At 41.0% G+C, this 23,509-nt stretch overlaps 1 protein-coding gene across 3 annotated transcripts in view; it reads right to left on the bottom strand.

Moving 5' to 3' along the window:
- Positions 1-22,193, bottom strand: part of LOC309408800 (contactin-6-like) — a gene marked incomplete at its 3' end in the record, with an annotated part of 84,475 nt that extends 62,282 nt beyond the window's left edge. For 2 of the 3 annotated variants that reach the window (XM_082004750.1, XM_082004751.1), the window contains exons 1-2: positions 22,037-22,193; positions 5,288-5,383 (exon numbers count right to left, since the gene is read on the bottom strand). In XM_082004750.1, coding sequence (XP_081860876.1) covers positions 5,288-5,383; positions 22,037-22,178 — 238 coding nt within the window. In that variant the 5' untranslated portion in view covers positions 22,179-22,193. Of the gene's footprint in view, positions 1-5,268; positions 5,384-22,036 lie in introns of all 3 variants that reach the window. The other variant, XM_082004752.1, reaches the window with a different exon arrangement.
- Positions 22,194-23,509: the final 1,316 nt, after the last annotated feature.

The raw sequence follows: 23,509 nt of genomic DNA on the forward strand, positions 1-23,509 counted from the left end.
AGATATTATTCATATAATTTCTACCCTCAAATTCCTAATTTAACACCTATGTGCCAAGGTGTTTTCTAAGACAAGCTCTGAAAACTTTAATCACCTTCAGGTAATTAACTTTTTTTAATTCTGTCTAGCTCTGGCATGATACATATCACAGTACAGCTCCTTTCCACATGTACAGCTGATTGGTCTGAGCCCACATTAGTGCAGTTGGGCACTGAACACTGGAAAATGATGTTTGCTCTCAAAAGACAGCGATCCCAGTGCTGTTCCTGACTGTGAGAAGACGCCCTGGAGAGCACAAAACTGCCTTCGCTTCAGCGGGGCTACGCGTCAGCGGAGGGATAGTTACAGCCACGTAGACTTGGGTTTGCATCTGCCAGAGCACCGGAGCAGCGCCGCGCCCGGGGTGTGCTTGGGTTTCCTTGACCTAGGGCAGGGGACCACCGGCTGCCAGTCTCCCTCCTCATCCCAGAGGCCCCCAAAAGCGGGTTAACTGCCCGAAGTTAAGCCCTGAGCTCGGCCAGGCAGGAGAGCACTGCCTGTGCCTGCCGGCTGCGAGCACTGTTCCTTCAGAGCACAGCTGGGAAAGAAGAGCAGCAGCTGATAATCACTCCTGATATACTAGTCTAGAGAATATAACATTTCAGGGCTGTCCTCAGCCCGAGCAAATTCAAATCGATATTGCTCATTCTGCAGGAGAATGGCTACAGGCTGGTCTCTGGGAAGGGACTCTCCCTCTCCTGCTAGAGCTAGCAGGAACGGATTAAAGATTCATAGGAGCATTGAGAAAGGGACTCTAAACCCATGGCTAAGGCACTCAGCTTTATATAGGCAGAGATGCTTCAAACCATCACTTTAGGATTATGCATTTTATAAAACGTCTGTTTAATAAAAAATGCAGAAACAACCTGAGGCAGAAGTCAAAGACCGGCACGGCTCACCCCATCCCATCCTCTCCACACACCCAGTTCCTACACCCCGCTTTCACATGCGCCTCCATCCCCACCCTTCTGCTGGCTGAGAATTCGGCATATTCCCCTACTAAGCAGGTCCACAGGGCTCCTACTTCCTTGAGAGCATTTTAATTTTTTAACATAGCCTTGGTGTAGTAATGTCAGCATCGTGAAAAGCCCACAGACTCAGCAGCCCAGCTTCAGACCCCGGCAGCTTACGCACAAGTAAATGCAAATGCATGAGTGATCCTGCTGCTCCTAACAAGATTAGGAACTTCCTTAAAGCTCTGGAAGGAGTCAGCCTAAAGGAAACAGGCCTTATATGAGACTTTGCTTCCAAAAAAAAATGAGTAACAGCCCACCCAACAGTCTTGTGTCAAGTATTACCATTCAGGAGGCAGCCCCTTAATCATAGTCAGGTCAAGCTCACCCATAGCTACAGAATTGAAGGTTTCTTCAAGCTTCCTTCTTCCTCCCTACGTGTTCTTCTCTATCTCCAAGCTCTACATAAAGATAAAGAATTTAAACTAGAGAAGAGCCCCAGCACAGAGAGAGAGAGAGAGAGAGGTACAGCTTACCTCCCCACCCCTGCACCCCAGAGCCTCACTGACAAGCAGGGGCAGGCAGATGCTGAACTTTATAAGGTGTGTTAATGAGCCTCATAAATAACAACAGCTGGGGCTGGAGAGTGGCCAGTGCATAATGAGGAGGGGCTGGATGGGGAAAGGGAGGGTTTGGGTTAGGTCTGGTAATGTAGGGTAGTTTTGCCCTCTCTTTTGCCCTCTCTTTCACAAAGCTAATTAGAGGCTATGGTTTTTTGTTCATTAACTGTAGCAAATGTTGATGTCTTGCTTGATTCAAGATATAAACTATGCCTTTAAAAAGTGGGGTTTTTTTTCATGCTTATGTTTGTTCAGAACAACATAGAGTAGGCTTTCCTTTGGTGTTAAATTTTTTAGTATGGTTTTAACACAGCTCTGCAAAGTTTTTGTTCTTAGAGTTAGTTTAAGGTCTAAAGCTGATGTGAAAGCTTTTGAAGAAACCATTCTGTATTTTTTCTTCATTATGACATAGTTGTCTAATATGGTTTCTATCCCCTGTTACAGTGAAATCACATATTGCTCTTGTATGAGCAAAAATAGGTTATCAGTGCAGTCTCAGTTAAGAAGCATGTATACAAAAAAGCAGTAGCACAGCTGTTCTTGGAAAATATATCAGAAAAATAAGTTTGGCTAAACTTAAGCTTTAAGTAAAATATATTTAAATATTTTTGAATGTGGAAAAGTACTTACACCATATAATACCAGCTGAGAGAACTTGCTTTCCTGTGACCCTAACAGAATGTTTAACTTCAGACTGTTTGTGGGATAGGGCTGGATAAGCTTGGTGATGTGTTGGTTTCTGTAGTGAGAGCTAGAAATAATTGAAACATTTCTTTAGATACCATAGATGGTAGAAATATTTCTTGAGCTCTATCCACCTATCTTGATCCACCTATTCCTACTTTTGATGTTATATGGGAAGAAACTTCAATTAATAAAAACTCCTTGTTTGCTTAGGTTCTTGCCCTTCTGTCTCTCCTTCTATTGTTAGGAGCAGCAGATACAGACTTTCTAAGTTAGCAGGAAGGCAGGAGGCTTTACCTAGTGCATCATATTCCAAAATGACTATATTAATGACAGCTGCTTCAAACAACGACTGTGTAGAGGTTTTCTGTCTTCCTTCAAGTCAAAGGAAAAGAAAGCTAGTAACCATCAGACCTGTGTTCCTCTGTCCTCGATGCAACGTATGGGTAGGGCCAGGTCTGTTAAGTGACTCATCCTGGGGAAGGAGGCAGCTGGTCTGTAGGAAGGAGTCCCTGAAGGGCCGTAGCCGTCTGCTCTGGCTCCCTTGGGTGTCTTTTCAATGACATGGGTAACTTCTTTGCAAGTGCATAGTCAGTGTTTTCTACCCAAAGTTAGCTTCGGTTTCCTTGTAAATGCTCGTACTAGCAAAAAGTCTGCGTTGGTTATAGGCTGTATCTGTTAAGTTGCATAGGCAATTCTAAAAGCAATCTTGCTGCCTAGTGTATAGGACACATTATACAGCGTGTATTGTATAACTCATGTTAATATTATAGGAAAGGCAACTCTTTTCCTGCTGGTATGGTATATCTTCCGAAGTCCTCAATATTTGATTCCTGGTACGTTTAAAGTACTGTACAGAACATTTGCAATGGAAGCTGTATGCAAGGCCAGTAATCCTTTCTCCCGTAGGTATTGTGGGTCCGAGGCAATGGTTTCAATTAAAAAACAAAACAGTCCTTTTCAATAAAAACCTCTTCTTAAGCATCCTGAGATAGTGTAGAATTTATGATAGCTCACACCATGTACTTCATCCCCCATCATGGCATATAATTTTGGATCACAAATATAGTGTTTATGGATGATAAAATAACTCAGTTTCTGTTCTCTAAAGACTTGTTATTTCAGATAATGTATTTTTCAGGCCTACTGGTCAACAGCTCACGTCTCCAGCTTAAGAAACACTGTGGCAAAGGCTTTGTTCATGGATACCATTTTGTCAGTTCAATTAATCTGGGGTGAACGCACTTGTTAATTATTTACTTGTTCTGAATGTTTTCTTCTGCTCATTCCTATTTGTCAAATAATAATTTTACCTTATAGCAAGAGGAAAATATATAGCCTACGGACTCAAGGATGGATGCGTTGTCTTTCTGTCTGCCCCATTGATACATTTCAGGAACCCTTTCAAACCTTTTCTGCCCTTAAGGACCAGGTTTCACTTCATTTCCTTGATGGTATACTCCTTTCATACGGCTGCAAACACTAAGCGAGCTGACATTTCCTCTCTGTTCAAGACTTGTGGGCTTTAAATTGATTGATGGGTTTCTCTACATCTCTAATATACTGCATCCTCTTTACAGATCACTATTTACCCTCTCATGGGAATTTGTCTTATAACTCTGTTTCTTGAAGAAGTATCGAGGAAACATTGCTGAGAGCAGGACGTTGGCTCTAGTACAGAGAAAACTGCAGCGGCTGTGGATGCGTGGTCACTCCTGCTGAGAGCAGGACATGAGTCATCTAAAGCCCTTGGGTTCTTTCAGGCCAGAACAAGACAATTTGGTAACTATGTTGTTGATATTTCCCCTTTTTGGTACACATTTGCTTTTGCAGGGTAAAATTTTCAATCTTCAGCTAGTTATGTCAGGAAACCATAGTTCTTACTCCAGACTTCAAAAGATCTGAAGCAGCTTTGATCTGGGTTCTAACAGACCTGGAGGAGATTTGTGAATGTATATGGCTCAAAACTTGCGAGAGTCAATGTTGGGGGGGGGGGAAATAAATATCAAAAGATCACTCAAGATCTTCTAACTTATGATAGGTACAAAAACTGTTAAAAAAAAACCAACAGCAGCAGTGTACATACATGTTCAAGCCTTTGTATTGCTCTGTAAATGCCGATGTTGGAGATGGTAATACACCTATAAAAAGGAGGAAAAGGAAAATTGTGCCCCATGCTTAGGGGTGTCTTAGATGAAACATTATGCTAAAAGCATTACTAGTTCATTGCTTGTCACCTGGACTTTACCTTGTCCAGAAAGGAAGACCTTAAAAACAGCCTTATGGTTAAGAAGCAGTAGTAGGCAACGGCAACAGACGCAAGGCATCCCCACAACAATTCCCCAGCAAAATCCCTTCCATTCTGTACCTGAAGCATCGAAAATTATTAAGCAGCTTGATCTAGTCAGACCTCCTTTGATCAGAGAGTTTACCTCTCCAAAAGTCCCTTCCAATCTAGATTTTTCTATGATTTTTATGCTTATTAAGAAGGAATCAGGGATTCAAGAACAGAAGACAAATTTTCATGACAAATTTAACATGTAAAATGCAGTATTCAAATTATAGCATTGGCGTAGCAAGAACTAAAAGGCAAAACAGTCATTCCACTCAGACCTGACATGATTTTAAGGCAGAAAGAATTGCTGTAGGTAGCTCTTCTGCCATCCCATGTGAGTGAAGGAGCTGACATAACCAGTCCTGTCAGAAGATAGTCTTTTAGACCTTCATGCTTTCCTTTGCTTGTGTCACACCCAAAGAGCGATGATGTGCTGTAGTCCCTCAAGTAACCGTAAAATAATAAAAAAGGGCCCCTTAAGAAGTGCAAACTCCAGTGTCCTTTAAAGAAATGAACTCCACATTTGTTGTAAGCCCATACGCTTCATGCACAAATAAATTCCAGTGCTAACTGGGTAGGGATCTGCACAGACTACTTCTCCTGAGCTATAGCAGTCAATGTTCGGGCTGCACACAACGTAGGACTATTCATCATACCTCCGTAATGTGGTGGAGGACCACAGAGCAGAACCACTCCTTGTCCTTCTCTGACTGACACCGTGCTTCTTGTTTTCGTTTCAAAATTTTCAAGATCTTAAGAGAGAAGGGGAAAACAAGACCCAGTTATTATCTGTCAGATTTATACCTAACTGCACCCCAAGCCATGCAATGCTTATGTAACTCAAGAATACACCCATGTATTCAATGTCATAATAGAATCTCAGTATGTGAATTGCCACACTGTATGGAAAAATAGCTTTTCCAACCTACTATCTAGTCTTTTGGCAATCATGAAATACCGGTTCATAAAGCAGCTATACTCTAACCCTGTGAGTTTGCATTTACAATTCCTAGTTGCAAAGCTGGTGTGCTATTCCATTACTACCTCTAGCATAATTCTTTGGAACTTATTATACTCTTAATCTAGATGAGTAGGAAAAAAACATTTTGTGTTGTTTCCGTTTCTATAGAAACGAAACACAGGTGTGCTCTTCTATACATACAAATGGTAATTAAACATCATAACGACTCCCACAGTGTGTGTTTAAATGGTGATAAAAGTATGTTGTATTCTTAATGAGTCTGTTCTGTCCTAGAGATGGCTGCAGTATGTAGGTATTTTTAATTGACTCGAACAAACTTTATCACTGGTTTTAAAGGGAAGAAAGAGGATATTTTCAGTAGGAAATCATGTGATGGTTTGGGGAAATCTCCTGTATAAACATGACCATACCTATCTCCTGTAGGTGATTTTTATGGCTTTTTTTTTTTTTTACTGAATTTAACATCACACTCAATCTCTTCTGCTTTCTTGCATTTCACTAAGATGTGGAAGTATTTTTATCAACCTCACTCCCTTTAAATAATAATTCAGTTACAAAACCTGACACAGTAGTTGTACTTTAAAAACTGATTATTTACTTTTTGATTCACTTCTCATCCTAATGATTTTTGTCAGAGTACTTTGGGAATTGATTGTTTGAAATACATTCAAAATATGTTTTCACATAATAAATAGTATCAGCTTCCTCTTAAAAATCTTTATTCCATCGTGTCGTATACTGCTTCCTTAAGCTTATTTTGCTGCAGTTTCTTGTTTCAAACAATTGTTCCATTTTTCATCAGTTGAACAACCACCTGATCCAGAGTTCAATAGAGAGAAACAGTTCTCGTTGGTCAAAGCAATAATGATTACTACCTGTACAGGCTCAGCTCTTTATGTCAATATATCAATTTTCTCCCCCTTAGTTGAACTTTACACAGTTAATTTTTCTTTTCCTCCTCTTCATCTCCTGTATATTGGTCTCCTATGAAGATATTGTCTACTCAGAGGTGACTGAATTGAATTAGGCAGCCGTAGCACCTCCTTGCGCTGCCATAGCCACAATAGATGGTACCTGTCAATATACTGGGAAAGTGTTTTAAACTGTGATGTTCTTTTAATTGCCTGCTGGCTAGATCTCTGTCTTGCAGTTTGGAGAGTCTGGAGGAATAAAAAAAGACAAGAAAGGCCAAAAAAAATCCCAGAAAAAAGAATATTTACCTAGTTGTATTCCATCCTGTAATACTACTTGGAAAAGAAAACTGTGGATGGATGTAATATGACCAACTGGAGTTTGGATTCATACTTAGAAGGTACTTACTGGTCCAATCTCTGAATGTGTGGATTTGTTTGTTTATTTACCTGTTCTGAAAGTTCAGTCTGAGAAATTTTATCAGTTTTCTCCTTTTTCTTTTCTTTCCTGCGGGTTAAGCGTTTTCTGAGAAGGCCAGGACAAAACATTTGAGTGGAAAAACTGGCCCCTGTGTCAACTGTCAAGACATTAGATGGGGATTTGCTTGGGTTGGCTGCCCTGAGGCTTGTGTGCTCTGGAAGAAGGGGCCAGCTTTGTATGGAGAAAAAAAAAAAAAGGACCCTCAAATTTTTCTATTTACTATGTAAAACAGAAAAAAGATTGGAAAGGTGCAAAACATTCAGATCTTTCAGGATTCAGGCACCAGCAACAAAAACGGTCACATTTCCTTTTCCTATCACTTTCCTTCAGCTGCTAATACAATGCAGATTATGCAGTTTCTACATAAAAATGGAGTTAAAAAAAAATCCTACTCTTGGGCTGTATGGAAAATATATGTAATGTAACTAGTGGGTTTTGTAGCTTTCCACTATGGTAAATCAGATCTATTTTTTTGCTGAGAACAAAATTTCACTTGTTATGAGACACCTGAGAAAGGAGGGGAAAGAAAATAGTAGTGCAGTGCAGCAGTAGGAAAAGGTTTTCATGACAATTCAGAATTAACTATGTAATACTTTACTCTGAAATTGGAATAGATTTCGGAAAGTGATAAGTTGCTAGTGGCAATTCTTAGTTTAATGACATGATATGTCATGGTATCATTTTTACTCCAATTTTAGAAACTGGATCACCTGTCTGTGTTTCTCCATTAAAATCATGACAAGTATCCCTGATTTAAATATCAAGAAAGCAGTAGTACTAGATCTTTTATGGGACTCTCTACTTTATAATTAGCAGGACTACTTTTGATTATACGGGGGGGGAAGTTGACTTTGCCTTTTTAATCTACATTTTTCAACCTTAAATTGAGTATCAAAATCTGTATGCAAGAGTCCCAGCTCTTTCATAGCAGGGTTACAGTTATACAAAGCAGCTCAGTTTTTCCTAGTGCTGGAGAGAAGATTTTCATCCCATTAAGCTTACTAGTGAATCGTAGGGATAAAAAAATATATATATGGAGGCACATAAATGGTCATTTAATGTATTCCTCTGGCCCATGACAGGTACAAGTATGCTATCTCTTTCTTAATAGATGTTTATTTAACCCATTTTTAGAGACTCTAGGGACAGACGTTTTCTTTAGACAATCCATTCCAGTGTTTGAATCAGAGGTCATCAGACTGCATCTTTCTGAAACCCCCACATCCCAAAATTTAGTAGTCCTAAACAGCAATGAAATTTTCTTCTCTATCTGAAGTTGATTTTGATAGATAATTGTACAAAATAAATGTATTCAGTGTCTCTCTCGGTAATAAAGAATCATTGGATATTTAAAAAAATCTCCGAAAAAGCAAAACGAAGCAAAATGAGTAAAAGTAACTCATTAGGGAGTCAGTCTTACTTCTGTCGTCATCTTTATTGGACCCTTTCTCCAGGCAGGCAGCATCTCCTATGAAATATTATGACACCTCATTCAGATGGGATTCAATAACGTGTTATAAAATTGTCTATCTTTGTTATGTAGCCCGGGGTGATAAACAGAGGAATGAGGTGGACCATCAGAAAGAATGTTTCTTTTTGCTGGAAGCAGTCTTTTTGCCCAAAAGTTTTTTGCATCCATATTTCCCCCTGTGGGGTTGTGTGTATTTTCAATGATTAATTGTAATCTAAACTGTGTTAAATATATATATATATTGAAAAAAACCCCGAAGTTGAGTATAAATGCAGATATTCTACTTTGCTTTTGTTATTCTGAAAATCTGGCAGCTTCTCAAAACCACTTCTCTTTGCCCCGAGCAGGCGTTTACACCAGCAGAGCACAATCACTGCATTCACCCAGTTACTGTTACCTAGCATAGCTTTATCACATAATATGACATAATCTAATAAAGCATAATGTTGCTTGTCAGAAAAAGTACCAAATAAGATCGCTGAGATCAGGTGTTTGGCTCACATTTAGATTGCTAACATGCGCTTAGGAATAGTACAACTATTTAGCAGATGGTATATTTGCTAACTTCAGTGTTTCTGCAGAGATCTATAAATAAATTACCACCTAGTTCCTACATAATTCCTTCCATCCTTTGTCTGTATTTATCTCACTTTATGAACAACGAGTTCCCTCATGCTGCATTGCTCTCTCAGCTGTGAGTTTTAACAAAAAAGGGCTTTTTACCAGCACTGTGCATGTTGGCAGATTGCTATTGGTATAGCACAATTAATCAGTTGGATGTGATAATGAGGTCATGTAGGCTAAGCAAAATGTTCAGGTGAACAAGTGATTCTTCACAGTGAAGAGTGGAAATATATGGACTCAGCTGCGTGCGGCGAGAAGTCATCATCCTCGGCTGGGAACATTTGCAGACCTAAGCAAGAATGTGCTCAGAACAAACAAAACATATGGCATTTTGTGAAAACTGAATTAGAGAATGGCAGGGCTTTCTCTGACGTAAGTGGGAATACGTGAGGTGAAGGAGGCTTCCAGCTCCGTACCAGGAATGGGGAGAAGGAATGGGTCAGAGCTTTTTTATTCAGTCAATAGTACCCCACTGGCGTCAAGGAAAGGATGCTGATTTACGGCAGAAAAGGATATGGCCTCAAGCCTTCAGTGTAATTATTCAACGACAATAAAAAGAAAAAGTGGGCGGAATATCGGTTTGGGATGAGGATGGCCACCGGCGCAGGGAATTGAGCACAGAGCAGCCGCTGAGAGAAGGCGAGCGAACCCACAGCAGCGGGCGAGACATTACTCGAAGTGATGATCTGTGGAGATAGTAACCAATATAACTGGTGTGCACAAATACTTCCCGCTTAAGTACTTGTGTTAATTAATAGGCTAATTAATAGGTTCAGCCACACTCCTTTTTCTTCAGTGTTTTAAAGCTCAGCACTGGCATAATTGCTGATGGTATCATGAATATATATATTCTAATTTCCCCACCACTGTTACCCACACATCTGTTTTTGGTGTTTCATTGTGTTCTTTTTTTTTTTTTTTTAATAGGAAACTGCCTTAAAAGTGTTAGAATGGTAGGTTTAACTTGCACAACAGAATGTGTGAAGACATGGTCAGTTTTCCTGGGGTTAGGGAACTATTTAAATATGCCTGCTAGGAACAAAAGCCTAATTGCAAGTAGCAACTCATTCATTTCAACCTCCCAATTATGTGTTTGAAATTTCTTAAACTGCTCAGGGATAGGGGTAGCATTTCCAAACCAGTCCATTTTAAGAACAAACATAGGCCATCTCTGCATTACCAAATAGCAAACAAGAAAATTGGGGCATTTTAATATATGAAATTGTTACAGACGATTAGAGAAAGTCCAATTTATCACCTTGCATAATTACTAACAGTTCATCTGAATTAATGTGATTTCATGCTTTCTTGAACTTTTGATTTTTTTCATAAATGTTTTGTCATTACATAATCCCAAATATTATAGCTGCAATTGTTATTGAAATGTGTAACGAATGCTAAGGCATTAGTAGTAAGAGCACTTTACAAATTAGCTGTGCTCCTGAGGACAAATCAATAAAATTTTTCACATTTCTATGTGGCTGTGTCAAATTGTGATATATCACATCTGTTCCAGTTTCTTCTGTTTCTCCTACTGGCTATGATATATTGCAATATGATCAGTGTTACTGGATGTGATGTATCACAATAGAAATTCTCTTGCAGGGAAATGGGATAAAAATTACAACCTCAGCAGTTTTTAAAAGCAACTCATGGTTATGATTTGCTATAAGCATTTCTAACACCTGTGTTACAAGCTGACAATTAGTTACCTTCGCTTGCCTGTGACTAACAAATTAGGAGACCCACTGGCAAGTGTGGTCTCTTCTCCCAACTAACTAGTGATAGGACAAGAGGAAATGGCCTCCAGTTGCACGAGGGGAGGTTTAGGCTGGATATTAGGAAAAATTTCTTCACCGAGAGGGTGGTCAGGCATTGGAACAGGCTGCCCAGGGAGGTGGTGGAGTCGCCATCTCAGGAAGTGTTCAAAAAACATGTGGATGTGGCACTTCAGGACATGGTTTAGGGGACATGGTGGCATTGGGTTGATGGTTGGACTTGATGACCTTGAAGGTCCTTTCCAACCTTAGTGATTCTGTGAATTCAATGCCTGATTCAGAGGAATCAGGTCAGTTAAAGCTGCAAAGAGAAAAGCTGGAACTCATTAAATCTTTTAAATTATCTCAGACTCTGGGAGGTCCCACAACTGGCCAGATTTTGGGTTTGTTTTTTTATTCTTTCACATACAGAAAGTCCCAAAATTTTGTTGGGGTAGAACGCTTAGATACAGACTGTGCCTGTTGCCAAACGGTTGTGACCAGCTGTTCAGCCAACACCAGAAGGCTTCCTGCACATCTGGCCATGTGTCTTCCTTCTCCTCGGTATTGTTGTACTGAATCGCCTTGTAGGAGACTAGTACCCGCCTCCTGCAGCTTGGTTACCCATAGGGCGTGTTACGGAAATACCTTTCGTTCTCCAAATATCTCCCAAAGGAATGGCTAATCTTGTTTCCTACAACTTTTACTGGAAAGTAAACTCTTTTTTCAGCTTTCAGAACTGTAGTAAACTTGCTAAACCAACCCTCTGACAGTTCCTTTGTCTTGATAATAGTGTCAATACATTAATCTTTTCGCTTTGCCATCTAATCGCAATTTTTTAAAATGTTCTAATTGATTTTCTATGAATTCAATTCTGAGATTAAGAGCAGTGTTATCTCTAATTAAGGTGTCTGAAAGCTGCTTAGCATTTTCCATTTCCTGATATTTAAATACTTGCATTTTCCACCTACCGAGTCTGCTCCTTCCCTGTTTGAAGTACATGTGAGCCAACACTTTGTCAGTGTTGTAGCATCACAGGACTTGGAGCTGCTTCAGCCTGGGACAAGCCTGGGCAGCACCCAACTGTCCCCTTTCACCAGGACAAGTTAAAAATCAACTGTAATTCTCACCTTTCTTCTAGTTTTCCACCCGAGGTGAACACTGCATCCCACCCTGGTTGAAAGAGGAGGCTGAGCTCTCCTTCCCCCCCCACAAAGAAGGCCACTGGGAGAGTCCCGCTGTCGCGCTCGCCCCAACGCCCTGCTCCTCTCTGCCCCACCAGAGCAGCCTGCCAAACCAAGGGGGAAAATCACACTCTTGCCCTTCTCCAAAGCTGCATAGACAACCGAGGACCTTCATCAGTGCTCCTTTATGTAGTCAAATTGCTTTGGAACTTCTAAGGGGAGAGGAACTGTAATTTACGCATTAGGGTGCACACAGGACCCAGGTCTTCAATTCAGCTTAAGTGGTATGAATAGCCAATGCAGGCACTAATTTTCAAGGTGGAGAACAATAATTTCTGCCACAACCTGATTGTCTTTTTCAATTAAAGAGTGAAAATGCCCTTTACAAAGTAATATCAAGATCCTCTAGAGGAAAAAACGGAAGGTCACAATTAAATTAAACAGGGAAAGTGACAGGGGGTGGGGATCCTTAGCTGACTTGATTATTTTTACTTGTTCATGCACCAAGAAACCCACTGCAAAGAAACATATGCCATGAAGCTGTAGCGCTGCTCTACATCTGTTTTTTGTTATTTTTTTCCCCCTCTACAGAGTTAACAGCATAAAATATTAAAGCTCTCTTCTGAAACGAACACAGGACTTGCGCCAAGCAGTAAATGTTGATGCAGCCTTGGGGTTCTTGCTCTAAACCCCATCTGCAGGCCAGAGGCACACCCAAAGATCTGACCCTCTCAAAGGGAGGGGGACGTAAGGAATATATTTCTAATATTTTATATTCCTGAACAGTTTTCTCACTTGTCACCGCAGAGTTCATTTGTCACTTGTCATCATAGAGTCATTTCGCCGTCTGCATGAGTTTTCTCCAGATTGGAGTGCTCTTAAAAGCAGATTTCTCTCCCCAGTCTAAATCTCACTGGCCAGATTTATCCCTGCTAGAACTGTGCCAGCTTGACTCTTACACTGGAGATGGCCTGGCCTCCTGTGTCAAACTACCTCTTGGCAGGGGCGTTAACTCTTACTCAAAACTGGCTTCTTTCAGTTGTATTTGCCCATGCTCCCACAGAGACCTGGTTTCCCAGGGTGCGTGGAGATGGCTCGTGAACTCGCCCCTTCTCTTGGACTTGATCTTCTTGTCGGCAGTGAGCCGGCGTACCCCATGTCCTGCAGAGAGCCCCAGTTACCTCCGTGTCCAGAGTCCTGCCGGGTACCTCCTGTTAAACACCCCACAGGCCCACTTCAGGCTATTCATTTCTTTTCATGATTCCTCTATGAACAAGATAGCCCATGCTCATAATACATACAATTAAAAAATTGCAGGAAGAGAGGGCCTCAGGCACTGCTGAAAGGGTGTAACAAGCATGTCCATGGGCATTTCAGCCCTTCTCAAATTCCTGCCCAACCCTTCAGAGACCTCGATCCAGCACAGAATTACTTCTCACAGAATTACTTTGGGTTATCCCCAGACACCACTGCTTTGTCTTGCTCATCCAGCTGCAAAGCCATCAAAGAATTCCTTCCAAAAGGGAATTTCAAGATTTACCTGAGTGACTGACATAAAGGAGTTTTGAATGTGAATCTTCTAAGTGGAACTTCAGCTGTGGTATATGTTATTTGTTGTTCTTTCAGGAGCATTTAGAAATGAAGATTTAGAGCTCGATGCATTCGCTGTACCAGATGTGGTTTGCCTACTGAGAAAAGCTATTCCTGTGGCCTTATTCCTTCGCACCATGGAAAGTACCAATGACGCAGACTGCTCCTCCTTCTTGAACATAAGCTACAGAATAGAGAATTTTGTCTTGTACCTTAAAAGCTTTGTATTAGACAGAATCAACCTTCACTGCAAAATAACTGATCAATTAATTTAATTATTTTTATTCAAAAAAGCCAGTCATTTATTCCAAAGAATTTATTTCAGGGTTTTTTTCTCCTTGCAAGCCTCCACCTGTAACTTTTTTTTTTTGTCATACCAAAGAATGAGGAAGCTCATGTGGACACTATGGATATTTCATTCAATAATTTATTGGAATTTAGGTCATATTGTCTGCAATGAAAGTAGAGCAGATAAAAAGAAAATCACCCAGACTGCAAATACAGACTGGTTTTATCCTTCAAAAATATTAAATTTTATCAATCAGAATCTAGCAGCTCTGGGACCTATAGATGTTTTGTTACCTATCATATCTCAATCACATATATTGCTTTTCCAATACAACTTGCAATGGGCTGATTTAGGATAAACACTTTCACAGGAACTACAGAATAGTAAGTAATACATAACTAAAAGATAATCTTCAAATACTTACACAGTGCCTATTACTACTTTATCTGACTAGCTCCCTGCCTATAATGCTCCTTACAACTCTGTAATGTATGTCTCCGTTTCATAGATAAAGAATTCCTGTACAAGAGGAGCGAAAGCTTCCTTTTATAATACAAGTTTAAGCAACTAACCTAATGGAATGAAACAGCTTTAACAAAGTGTGCTGATACAGCATAGCCTTGAAGATGGTGGTTAGATACACTGAGAGATGTTTAAAACTATTTGAGAGAGGAAAAAAAAAAAATGCAGCTTTGGTTTCTGCTGCTGCTGCTTGTTCTGCTACAACATTAAATAAAAGCGGAATGTTGCTACCGTCAGCTCCAGTTCGTGTGTTTAACAAGAGAGACGAGGTCATGACTGTATTTGGTGTGATGGACGTTAGATGGGCTAACGTCAGAGAACCAGTGGACTCAAACCTTTAGGAAATGATGGAGAAAGCAAAACCTCTTTATTACATAGACATACCCATATCTTCTGGTTTTAAGATTTCAAGCTGTTCTTTCCATCTTTGGGACTGTCTGGATATTTCCGTAATTTATTCTTGCAGTATTTGAAATAGAACTGCCATTATCACCCTGCCTCGTCCTGTCCGCAAGCAGGTGAAGCCCTTCCAGGCTTCCTGCTTCATTGCTCTTGGATGGTGGTTGATGGCTCCTGCTTTTCCTTAAGCCTGTGAAAGCCTGTGTGTGCACAGACTCCTGCAAAGAAATAAATACTGGAAAGCTCAACAGAGATACAGGAAGATGAGCTGAATATGGTGAGGTCTTGCAGAATTTTTGGTCTTTTAATGAATAAGCTGGATCGCTAATACTCAAAGTAGCAAACACTCAGCTCAAAGCAACCTTTAAGGAAACAGTGCCCACTTCAAAGTGGCTGGAGCAGTGTACAGACCCCTTACAGCAATGCGTATCAGGTTCTCACCACGTTTTTCCTAATTTTCTGTGGAAGCATTGTGAAGAAATGTAAAAAAAGAAAGTGTGCCTGAGGCTGCTGCGCCTGCTCCACGCAAAGCATCCACTAAGCAAAGACCTTGAAGTAGACTCCCACCCTGGGGAACTGCTGCAAGAGAGTGTTGGAGCATTGGCACAAAGTGTCCATAGCAATCAGACTTGATAAATGAAAGTTCAGTTTCTTTTTACTCTAGGCAGAGTTTTGACAAAATATGGGCTTCAGTTCCAACTAATAAAGTGAATTCTTGGTACGTTTACTGTAACTCATTCTATTCAGAAGCTCGCACTCCGCCTACCCATACCCAGGGAGAGGAAGGCACCGCTGCCATAGTTATATTGCCTTAACTGTGGTTGAGAGTCCAAAAGGCAATGCCGAGCTGCAAGCCTATTTAGTGACACAAGGAGGGGTGACAGCAGTATTTCCCGTCTCCAGACGGGATCGGTCTGCAGGTGCGTGGCTGCTGCAGGTCGCGTTTTTCCCTCGCCTGCTCACAGGAAGATGCAGGTTGTGAGCTCTTGCCAGGATCATCGGGAGGGCCGCGCAGGGCCTGGAAAGGACACTGGTTTAGATCTGATTCTGCACACATCTGCAAGCTGAGATAGGTTTCTGCGTACGTTTCTGTTACACGTAAGGAAGCCCTTTCAAAACAGAGGGGTAGGGCTGAATGCATTACTTTACATTTGTAACGTTTAAAATGATGTGAATAGAAGCAAGTCTACGACTTCACCTGAAGTGTCCCTGTAGAGGGTAAGGGAATACAGAAAATAAAGTCAAACTTTGGAGGATGTGTTTTTGATGGTGACCTGCTTCTGCCACTGGAAAGTTGAGCTCTTCCTCCTGTTTGCTATTGAGTTATTAGTTGGCCACCCCTGCGTGCCTCCTGAATGCTAAATTTTGAAGAATATACCTCCTTTTGCAAAAGAAAGAAGTTGCAGTCATCATTCTTTCAATATAAACTACTAGACAGCCTGATCAGCATGCCAGCCCTCGCAGGCGGTGATGAATTAACAATCAGTTTAAAGACCCAGAGAGCTTTACTCAAGGTGGTAGTTACAACATCCAGCACACCTTTTAATCAAATACAATTGTTACAGAGGGATTTCTGGACACACACAGTACCACAACCAACCAATCCAGAAGTGTATGTGCCGCTTAGACTAAAATTCATGCACGTCCAGACTTTGCAAATTCAGACTATCTGATCTAAGTGTATTGATTTTTCCATTTTCTGTTTCAAAGCATATACTACAAGTAAAAAGGGTTATGACATTTTGAGGCATGCTGTATTGCTTTGTGATGTTTCTGTAATTTGTGTGCAGTCAAAGGTAAATAACATGATGAAGTAATCAGATGAAAAGTGGGCTTTCATGCTAGCTGAGCATCTCACAGACAGTCACTCTAACAGGGCTTTGCTAATGCTCAGGCTGTCATCATCCAGCAAAGACCAAATGGACTCGATTGCTTTTAATACATTTCCCCTGAAACAGTTAAATACTAATGATGGACTATTATTTTATGTTTCAGAATGGAAAAAGTCTGCCCAGGAGGAATTATTGCCTCTTTAATTTGTTATTTCAGCAAAACTGTGTCATCTTCTCTCTATCTGGCAAAAAGCACGTGAGAGCACTTGGGAGCTGCAGATTTTATTCCGGGTGCTCCAGCACTATTGCTCTCATCCACACTGCTATGAGCACTACGCCACTTCACCAAGAGGAGGGAGGAAGTGTGTATTTAGAAAAATGCTATTGAGAACAAGCACCAAGCAAAACCCCTGAGCACCCCTTTGAAAAACATGAGAATGTGGTTGCAGCCCAGAAACGCCGAGGAAAAATCCTTCCTTGGTCTGTAGCACTGAGGGAAACTGTTGAATACACGGTCTAACGTCTCCACTGTGTGCCCCCCTGTGTGGTTCAGGACAAAATCATTAATCGTATTCATGCATTTAAGTTGTTGTCATTGTTTCTCAGAATTCATGATTAATGATGGGGGCTTGAGGTCTGAGAAAGCCGCAATCATCACGACCGTCTATCAGCGATGGTAGAACAATTTGACTGAGAATCTAATTTAAGATCCCTGGGCAACTAGATGTTTTCAATTAATACTGAATTTTATGGGTTTATGCCCTGAATAGTTATGCATTAGGTTCATGCCTGATGCTTTTTCATGGTGGAGTACTTTTTTTTCTAGTTTGTTTAATTGCACTTCTTGTTTCTCCTACATACCTGTCAATGTCTCTGTTCCAGACACGTATGAGAACTAAAAGGATTAGTAACAGGCTTGGACAGACTGTTTTACTGCAGCTGGTTATGGGGATTTCCCTCCAGACCAGTTGTTTGCACACAGTTACTTTTACTTAAAACTGATGAAATAATTAAAACAAATCTCCTGTGTGCCTTAGGATAGAGTTCTGGGTGAAGCCATGTTTAAGCAGTTCTCTGTAACAGGTTTTTTGTTCGTCTTCTTTAAGGCATGAAACACAATTTAGATGCTCTTCATTAAGAAAAACAGATTTTTGCAAAATAGATCATCAATATGCATATAAATGCATCTTGGCACCACAGAATAGGAGAAACTCCAGTTTTACTGATCGAAATACTTCTTTAACTCTGGGTGCTTTCTTCTTTAGCGTGTTCGGAGCGCAGCTGTGATCCCGCTATGCCTGGCTCTGGCTCGGAAGCGATGGGTGCTGTGTTGATGCCTGGCCAGGCTCTGCGGTGGCTTCGGGAGGTGGCTCTGCTGGTGGCAGGGCTCAGGGCAGCTGCTCCACCAGGGACACCCACCCCGGCGTGCGTGCAGGAGAAGCAAAGCTTGTGGCATCTGGGGAGCTTGTGCACGAGCACCTTCATTTCGGTTTGGACACTAGGTCGTGTAAAACCTGAAGGAAAACTTCAACCATCTCTTGCTTGAAGCTGACTCTCTTGCATAGTTCATGAAGGTGAAGTCCCCATGGACCGGTCTTTGACTCCCCTTTGTGTAGAGCTGAAGCGGTACTGGTGACCTTGTGTTGGATGTCCATACTGAACTTGGAGGGGGGAAAGTACCACGTGGGCGGCAGTTTGTGACTCGGAGGCAAAGCTCAAAGCTCAAGTCTGCCTGAGGACCCCCGAGCCTGTGACAGGCCCTGGCTACACGAGCTGGGACCTGACCCCAAGGCTTTTTAACCAGACTGCAGATCCAGATCCACAGCTCCAGCTCTTGTAAAAACCATTAGCTTTTAAAAATGTACTGCTTGCTGGGCAGTGAGAGACACGCAGGATGTATAGGGAGCTTTCAACTTTATTTATGACAAAAGAAACCTTCGCCAGGAAGTACGAATAACATCGGGCTGCCATCCTATGCATCCCACTAATGCACTTCTGTGCTCTTGCCCTGCTCTCTCCCACTGATGATGTCTATCATTTTCAGCTCGCAGCTTTAATAATCTATGCCACTTCCTTCTGTACAATATTCCTCCCGCAGCTTTCATTTGACAACTCTGTTTTTAATGGAGGATAAGCATGAAACTCCAGCTGAATCTGAAGACATATTTCTAATCTCATACCACATTTATTTTGCTGCTTGGAGAGCTCACTATCTCGACCAGAGGAAAAAGTATTTTTCACATATTAAGTTGAGATGTACAATAGGTTTCCAGAGGTATCGTTAATTCAAACTCAAACTTGGAGTTAGTTACCTTGCAGTAAAAAGAAAAATACGTGTAAACTCTGCTACTTGGATAATAGGCTTGATTCAATTATTTATCATGGTGATTGCAGTAATCTGCCGGGCAGCCCGATTCAGGGAAGAGTCCCATTTTGTTAAGTATTGAATGAAAGTGTCATAATATCAACATGCCTGCCTGCCTGCCTGGATTTTAAGATATAGCCTGAAGTATTGTTTGAAACAAAAAAGTAAATTGGATGGCAACATGAAAATAAGAAATAACAGAATGTTAACTGTAGAATAACTGTTTCAAGGTAATTTGTTCCACTGTTCTCATCAGGTCATTATAACATTTTCCATGTACTGTGGTTTTTTCTATCGTAAGACAAGTTAAAACTCACAGTTTCACAGTGATGCCGCTAAATTGGAGCATTTTCCTGTATGTTTGTGTTTGCCAATGTAAATGACAACCTTCAATTTGTCTGTCCTCTCTCTTTTCTATGGAGAAGGATGTAAATGTCACCACTAATGACAAAGTGGTGCGCTTCTTGAATACGGGATATATTTACCATTATGTGGCTGCTGGTGAGAACTGGAGGACTAAAGCAGGACGGTAGCGGTGGGTTTGTCTGTTGCTGTGGGCAGACGAGACCCAACTTTTGTTGCAACCTGCTCCCCACAGTAACTTCGGGAAGTGCCTTGCTGGGGGTATAAATCCTAAGTAAAGGAACTGCTTGATATTTAACCCATTTTGATCGTTGTGTATTGGCATGAGACTTCAGGCTATTGGTGAGTTAAGTGCTCCAGAGGCATTGCTTCGCCAGCACCGAGTATTAAAGAACTGGCGTTTAACAGCTGAAAATCCTTGATGCCACTGACAAAGTCCATTTTCTGGCCACCAGGTCCTCTAGCTGCTAAGTGGCATCAGCTGCACCGCTCTGAGGCGTGCCGTGCCTCAGACAGGCCAGAAGTCACCCAGGATTTCTCTCAGGCTTGCATGGCTGAGCTCAGGGCCCTGCCCCGCAGCCCCTCCGGGAGTGGGGGAGTTGCAAGAGGGCTCTGCGGACCCACCTTGCTCTCCCTGGGAAGATGCACACCCGTGTGTAGAGCCTTCCTAAATTCAGTCCCATAATGAAAACTGTGCACTGTGGTGTACAGTTTCTCTTTTCTACCAAGGAAAACTTCCAAAGGATCACATTTCCAACAAGAGCTTGACGATGAGACACTTCTGTGCCAACCAGCACCTTTCATTCCCCTGAGGACTATCAGGGATGCATTTGTGAATGCAGGGACAAACATGGACCAGCGTCCTGAGAAAGGACTTTCCTCCTCTTTCTTCCTTACCAGTGAGGCTTTCGCCATAAAATTTCTTTCCCTCCTTTCAATCTTTCAGCTTTCTCCAAACCCTTCTCCTTGCAAAGAGTTAAAGCAAGACGATTTTCCAGAGCTAACCTTGGTCCTACACATGGTTATGAAATGGCGACAGGTAAAAGTAAACAAAAAACCAGAGGAAGGATGTGCAATTAATTATGCAAAGGAGCCCAGGGCAGAAAAGCTGTTTATATACCCAAAGAGCTGCTGCACCAAGCCGGTGTGATTCTTTGTGGGCTCGGAGAGCAGTGAACGGGAAACCAAAGTTCTTCCAGGAATTTGAATCAGGGATAGAATTTTCCAGCAAAAGATTAAATCATTGAGTAATACGATATGCTGAGCAATCACCAGAGCCTTTTTTCTTTCACAGATATTCCTGTTTTTCCTCCTCACCCTGTGGTTTTATTTTTTTATACCTCTTTTGTGCCTTTGTTTGATGGTATTCCTTTTCTCTAGGTCTTTCCCCAGCTCCATTCCTGGCCTATCCTGGTTCCTTGGGGTCTACGGGTTCCATAGACAATTTTGAGGTGGCCATCTATTCTTGCTTCTTTCTAAAATGGGATTTGTTCTGTCCCTAAACAATTTTCATCTCCAGATCTTGAAATAGTTTCCCACACAAGAAGGCTGGCTTGCAAAGATGTTTCAGAAAAAGTGGAGAAAAAAATGAATCAAAATTTTTGTTTCCCTTTGACTAGCTCTTGGGAATCAAAAGCTCTTTAAGAAATTCAGGGTAAAACATTATTAAATGAGATACCAGCGATACACCATTTGATCAGCTCTAGTAAAAGAGAGTCTATGAACCATCCTGACCTCTAATGTCTCCTTTGTATAACCCCAACGACATGAGATTTGCTATGAGAAATGGAACAAGATTAATAATTAATACGTTTGCTGGTGTCTGAAATAGCGACACAAGGTTGGCTTTAGACAGATGTTTTATTAATGAGGTTTGAAAACAATTGCTTTCTCCCAGCAACAGACAGCTCAGACCCTTATGCTGAAAAAAAGGAATGGAGGTAATATCTGGGGTTGGTGGTGGTGGTGGTGTTCCCCCCACCTCGGGCATTAACAGAACTCAGGCACCACATACAAACGTTGTGAAAAAGATTGTGAAGTTGTGAAGAAGCGAAATGGGAAGCAAGCCTAAAATAAATTTTAAATCGTCTCAAGGCAGCATATCTACCCGATCGAGCAAGAACTACGAAACATTTCGGAGCGCTGCTCATCATTTTGCACGCTGTGTAAGGAAAAAGCGCTTCTTACTCTGTTAATGTAACAAAATGTCCGTGTGGCAATTAGGGGTACAATGTTTTTATGATTCGGTTAGACCTCACTACGCTATAGAAAAGAGAAAGCCTAACTTTTTGCAATGTTCCCCCCCTCGATTGTAACTACCTGCGATATAGCAAAGAAAGCACTGTCTTAAAAAGTGAAAACACCTTTATTAAATGAAAATAATTGCACTCATCGTCCTTGACCTTTCAATTTTCTGAAAGTTATTCGTGTTCCTGAGGGCTAGCAGCCATCAGATGTCTGGTTTTGTTATTAATACTTACTAGGAACGATTTTTTTTAAGAATAAGCACTGCTGAAGTAAGCCAAAGCTTTTGAACAGAATCGTTGATGATACTTTAATTATCCAATAAATTACAGTTCATGTGCAGAATTAATCAGAAAATAATGCTCTAATAAATATGATCTTCCCAACTTACATGCAAATTGAAGCTTTGCCTTCCTGCTCAGAATTGTTCCAAATGAATTTGTGGCCAAACACTGGTATGTTCCAATATCCTGTTTTTTATGTGGGTTATTGATTGCCAAGCTGCCTCCAACCAACCTGTAGTGATAACTCATGGTAAGATCAATATCTGTGCCATTTTGCTTCCACCTTTGAGGGGAAAAAAATCAAATTATGCTTATAATTTACAGAGCCTATTCATATTTATCTTAAATAGTGTGCTGTAGCATACCTGTAATGATAAAAATGTAGTTAAATATCACAAAATTATATCATTTTTCACACAAGACTGATTCTTATATCAATCTTAATGATATCAATAATTCTGTTCTTCGAAAAATCTTTACTGCTTTTATGCTAGTTACCAGTGTTCATCCAAATATCTACAAAAAGTAATTATAACTTATTCATACAAACTAAGTTATCCATCCAGTTGGGAGTACGGTATACACCTCGGCTGCAGCTACCTTATTTTTTATAATGTAAATGGTACCAGAATGTGCTTTACGGTCATTTGCAAATGATGTCATAAATTTGGTTACAAAAATGATTCGGAGATATAGTTCAGGAAGGATTACACTTCAGAGGACAGAAGAAAGCAGCGAGAGAAGTTTTTATACAGCAAGATAATTTAATGATGAGAATGCTGCTATTTTAAAATGATTTGTCCCTGTTCGTACACTAAGTAGAAAATGGATTGTCTCTGCAACATTACACAGCTATTTACAAATATCAAAATAGAATTTATATTTCAAAGAAAATAAATGTATTATCTGTTTTAAGAAGGGAAATTTTGTGGCTTTACAGTCACAAAAAGGTTGAATCTTCACTGTTCAGATGAAGCCCAAAGGGAGAAGAATGGACCTCAGTCACTGACGTCTGCAAGCTTTGGGCTTGTTTATGCCACACGCACGCTGCCAGCGATCCTAAAACTACATAACCACATATTATCTTCTCCTAATTTTATACCACAACCTCTTTAGCCTGTGTCATTTCTGCTGGCCTGTATGGGCGTGATGCCCACGCCTCCATAGGGTGCAAAGACCACACAAGAGGTGCTAATGGCTCACTTGGGGTTTGCCAAAGGCTTTATGACAGTCCTTCAAAGAAGGGCAATCGTCTCATCCTTAATTAGCTCAAGGATCACAGCATAAAAATTTTCTCTCCGGTTATTTGCAGAGGTGAACTTACTGACAGTGACGGGAGTTTCCACAGTTAACAAATTGAAGCAAACTTGCACCGTAACTGTATTCCTGGAAGATCTGACCTGGAAATACAGCCCAATGCTTTACTCCTAACATGCACAGACCTTCTCTACGCGGTCAGACTGCACAGGTACTTGTTCTTTTGGAGGAAGATTTTCAAACTGTGCTGTGAAAAGCAATTCTGTGTTCCAAGGGAAATCTTGACAAATATACACAGAGGGAGCGAGGATCCTGACCTTTTC

The sequence above is a fragment of the Phaethon aethereus genome (assembly GCF_964289735.1).
Source record: "Phaethon aethereus genome assembly, chromosome: 11".
Taxonomy (NCBI): Eukaryota; Metazoa; Chordata; class Aves; order Phaethontiformes; family Phaethontidae; genus Phaethon; species Phaethon aethereus.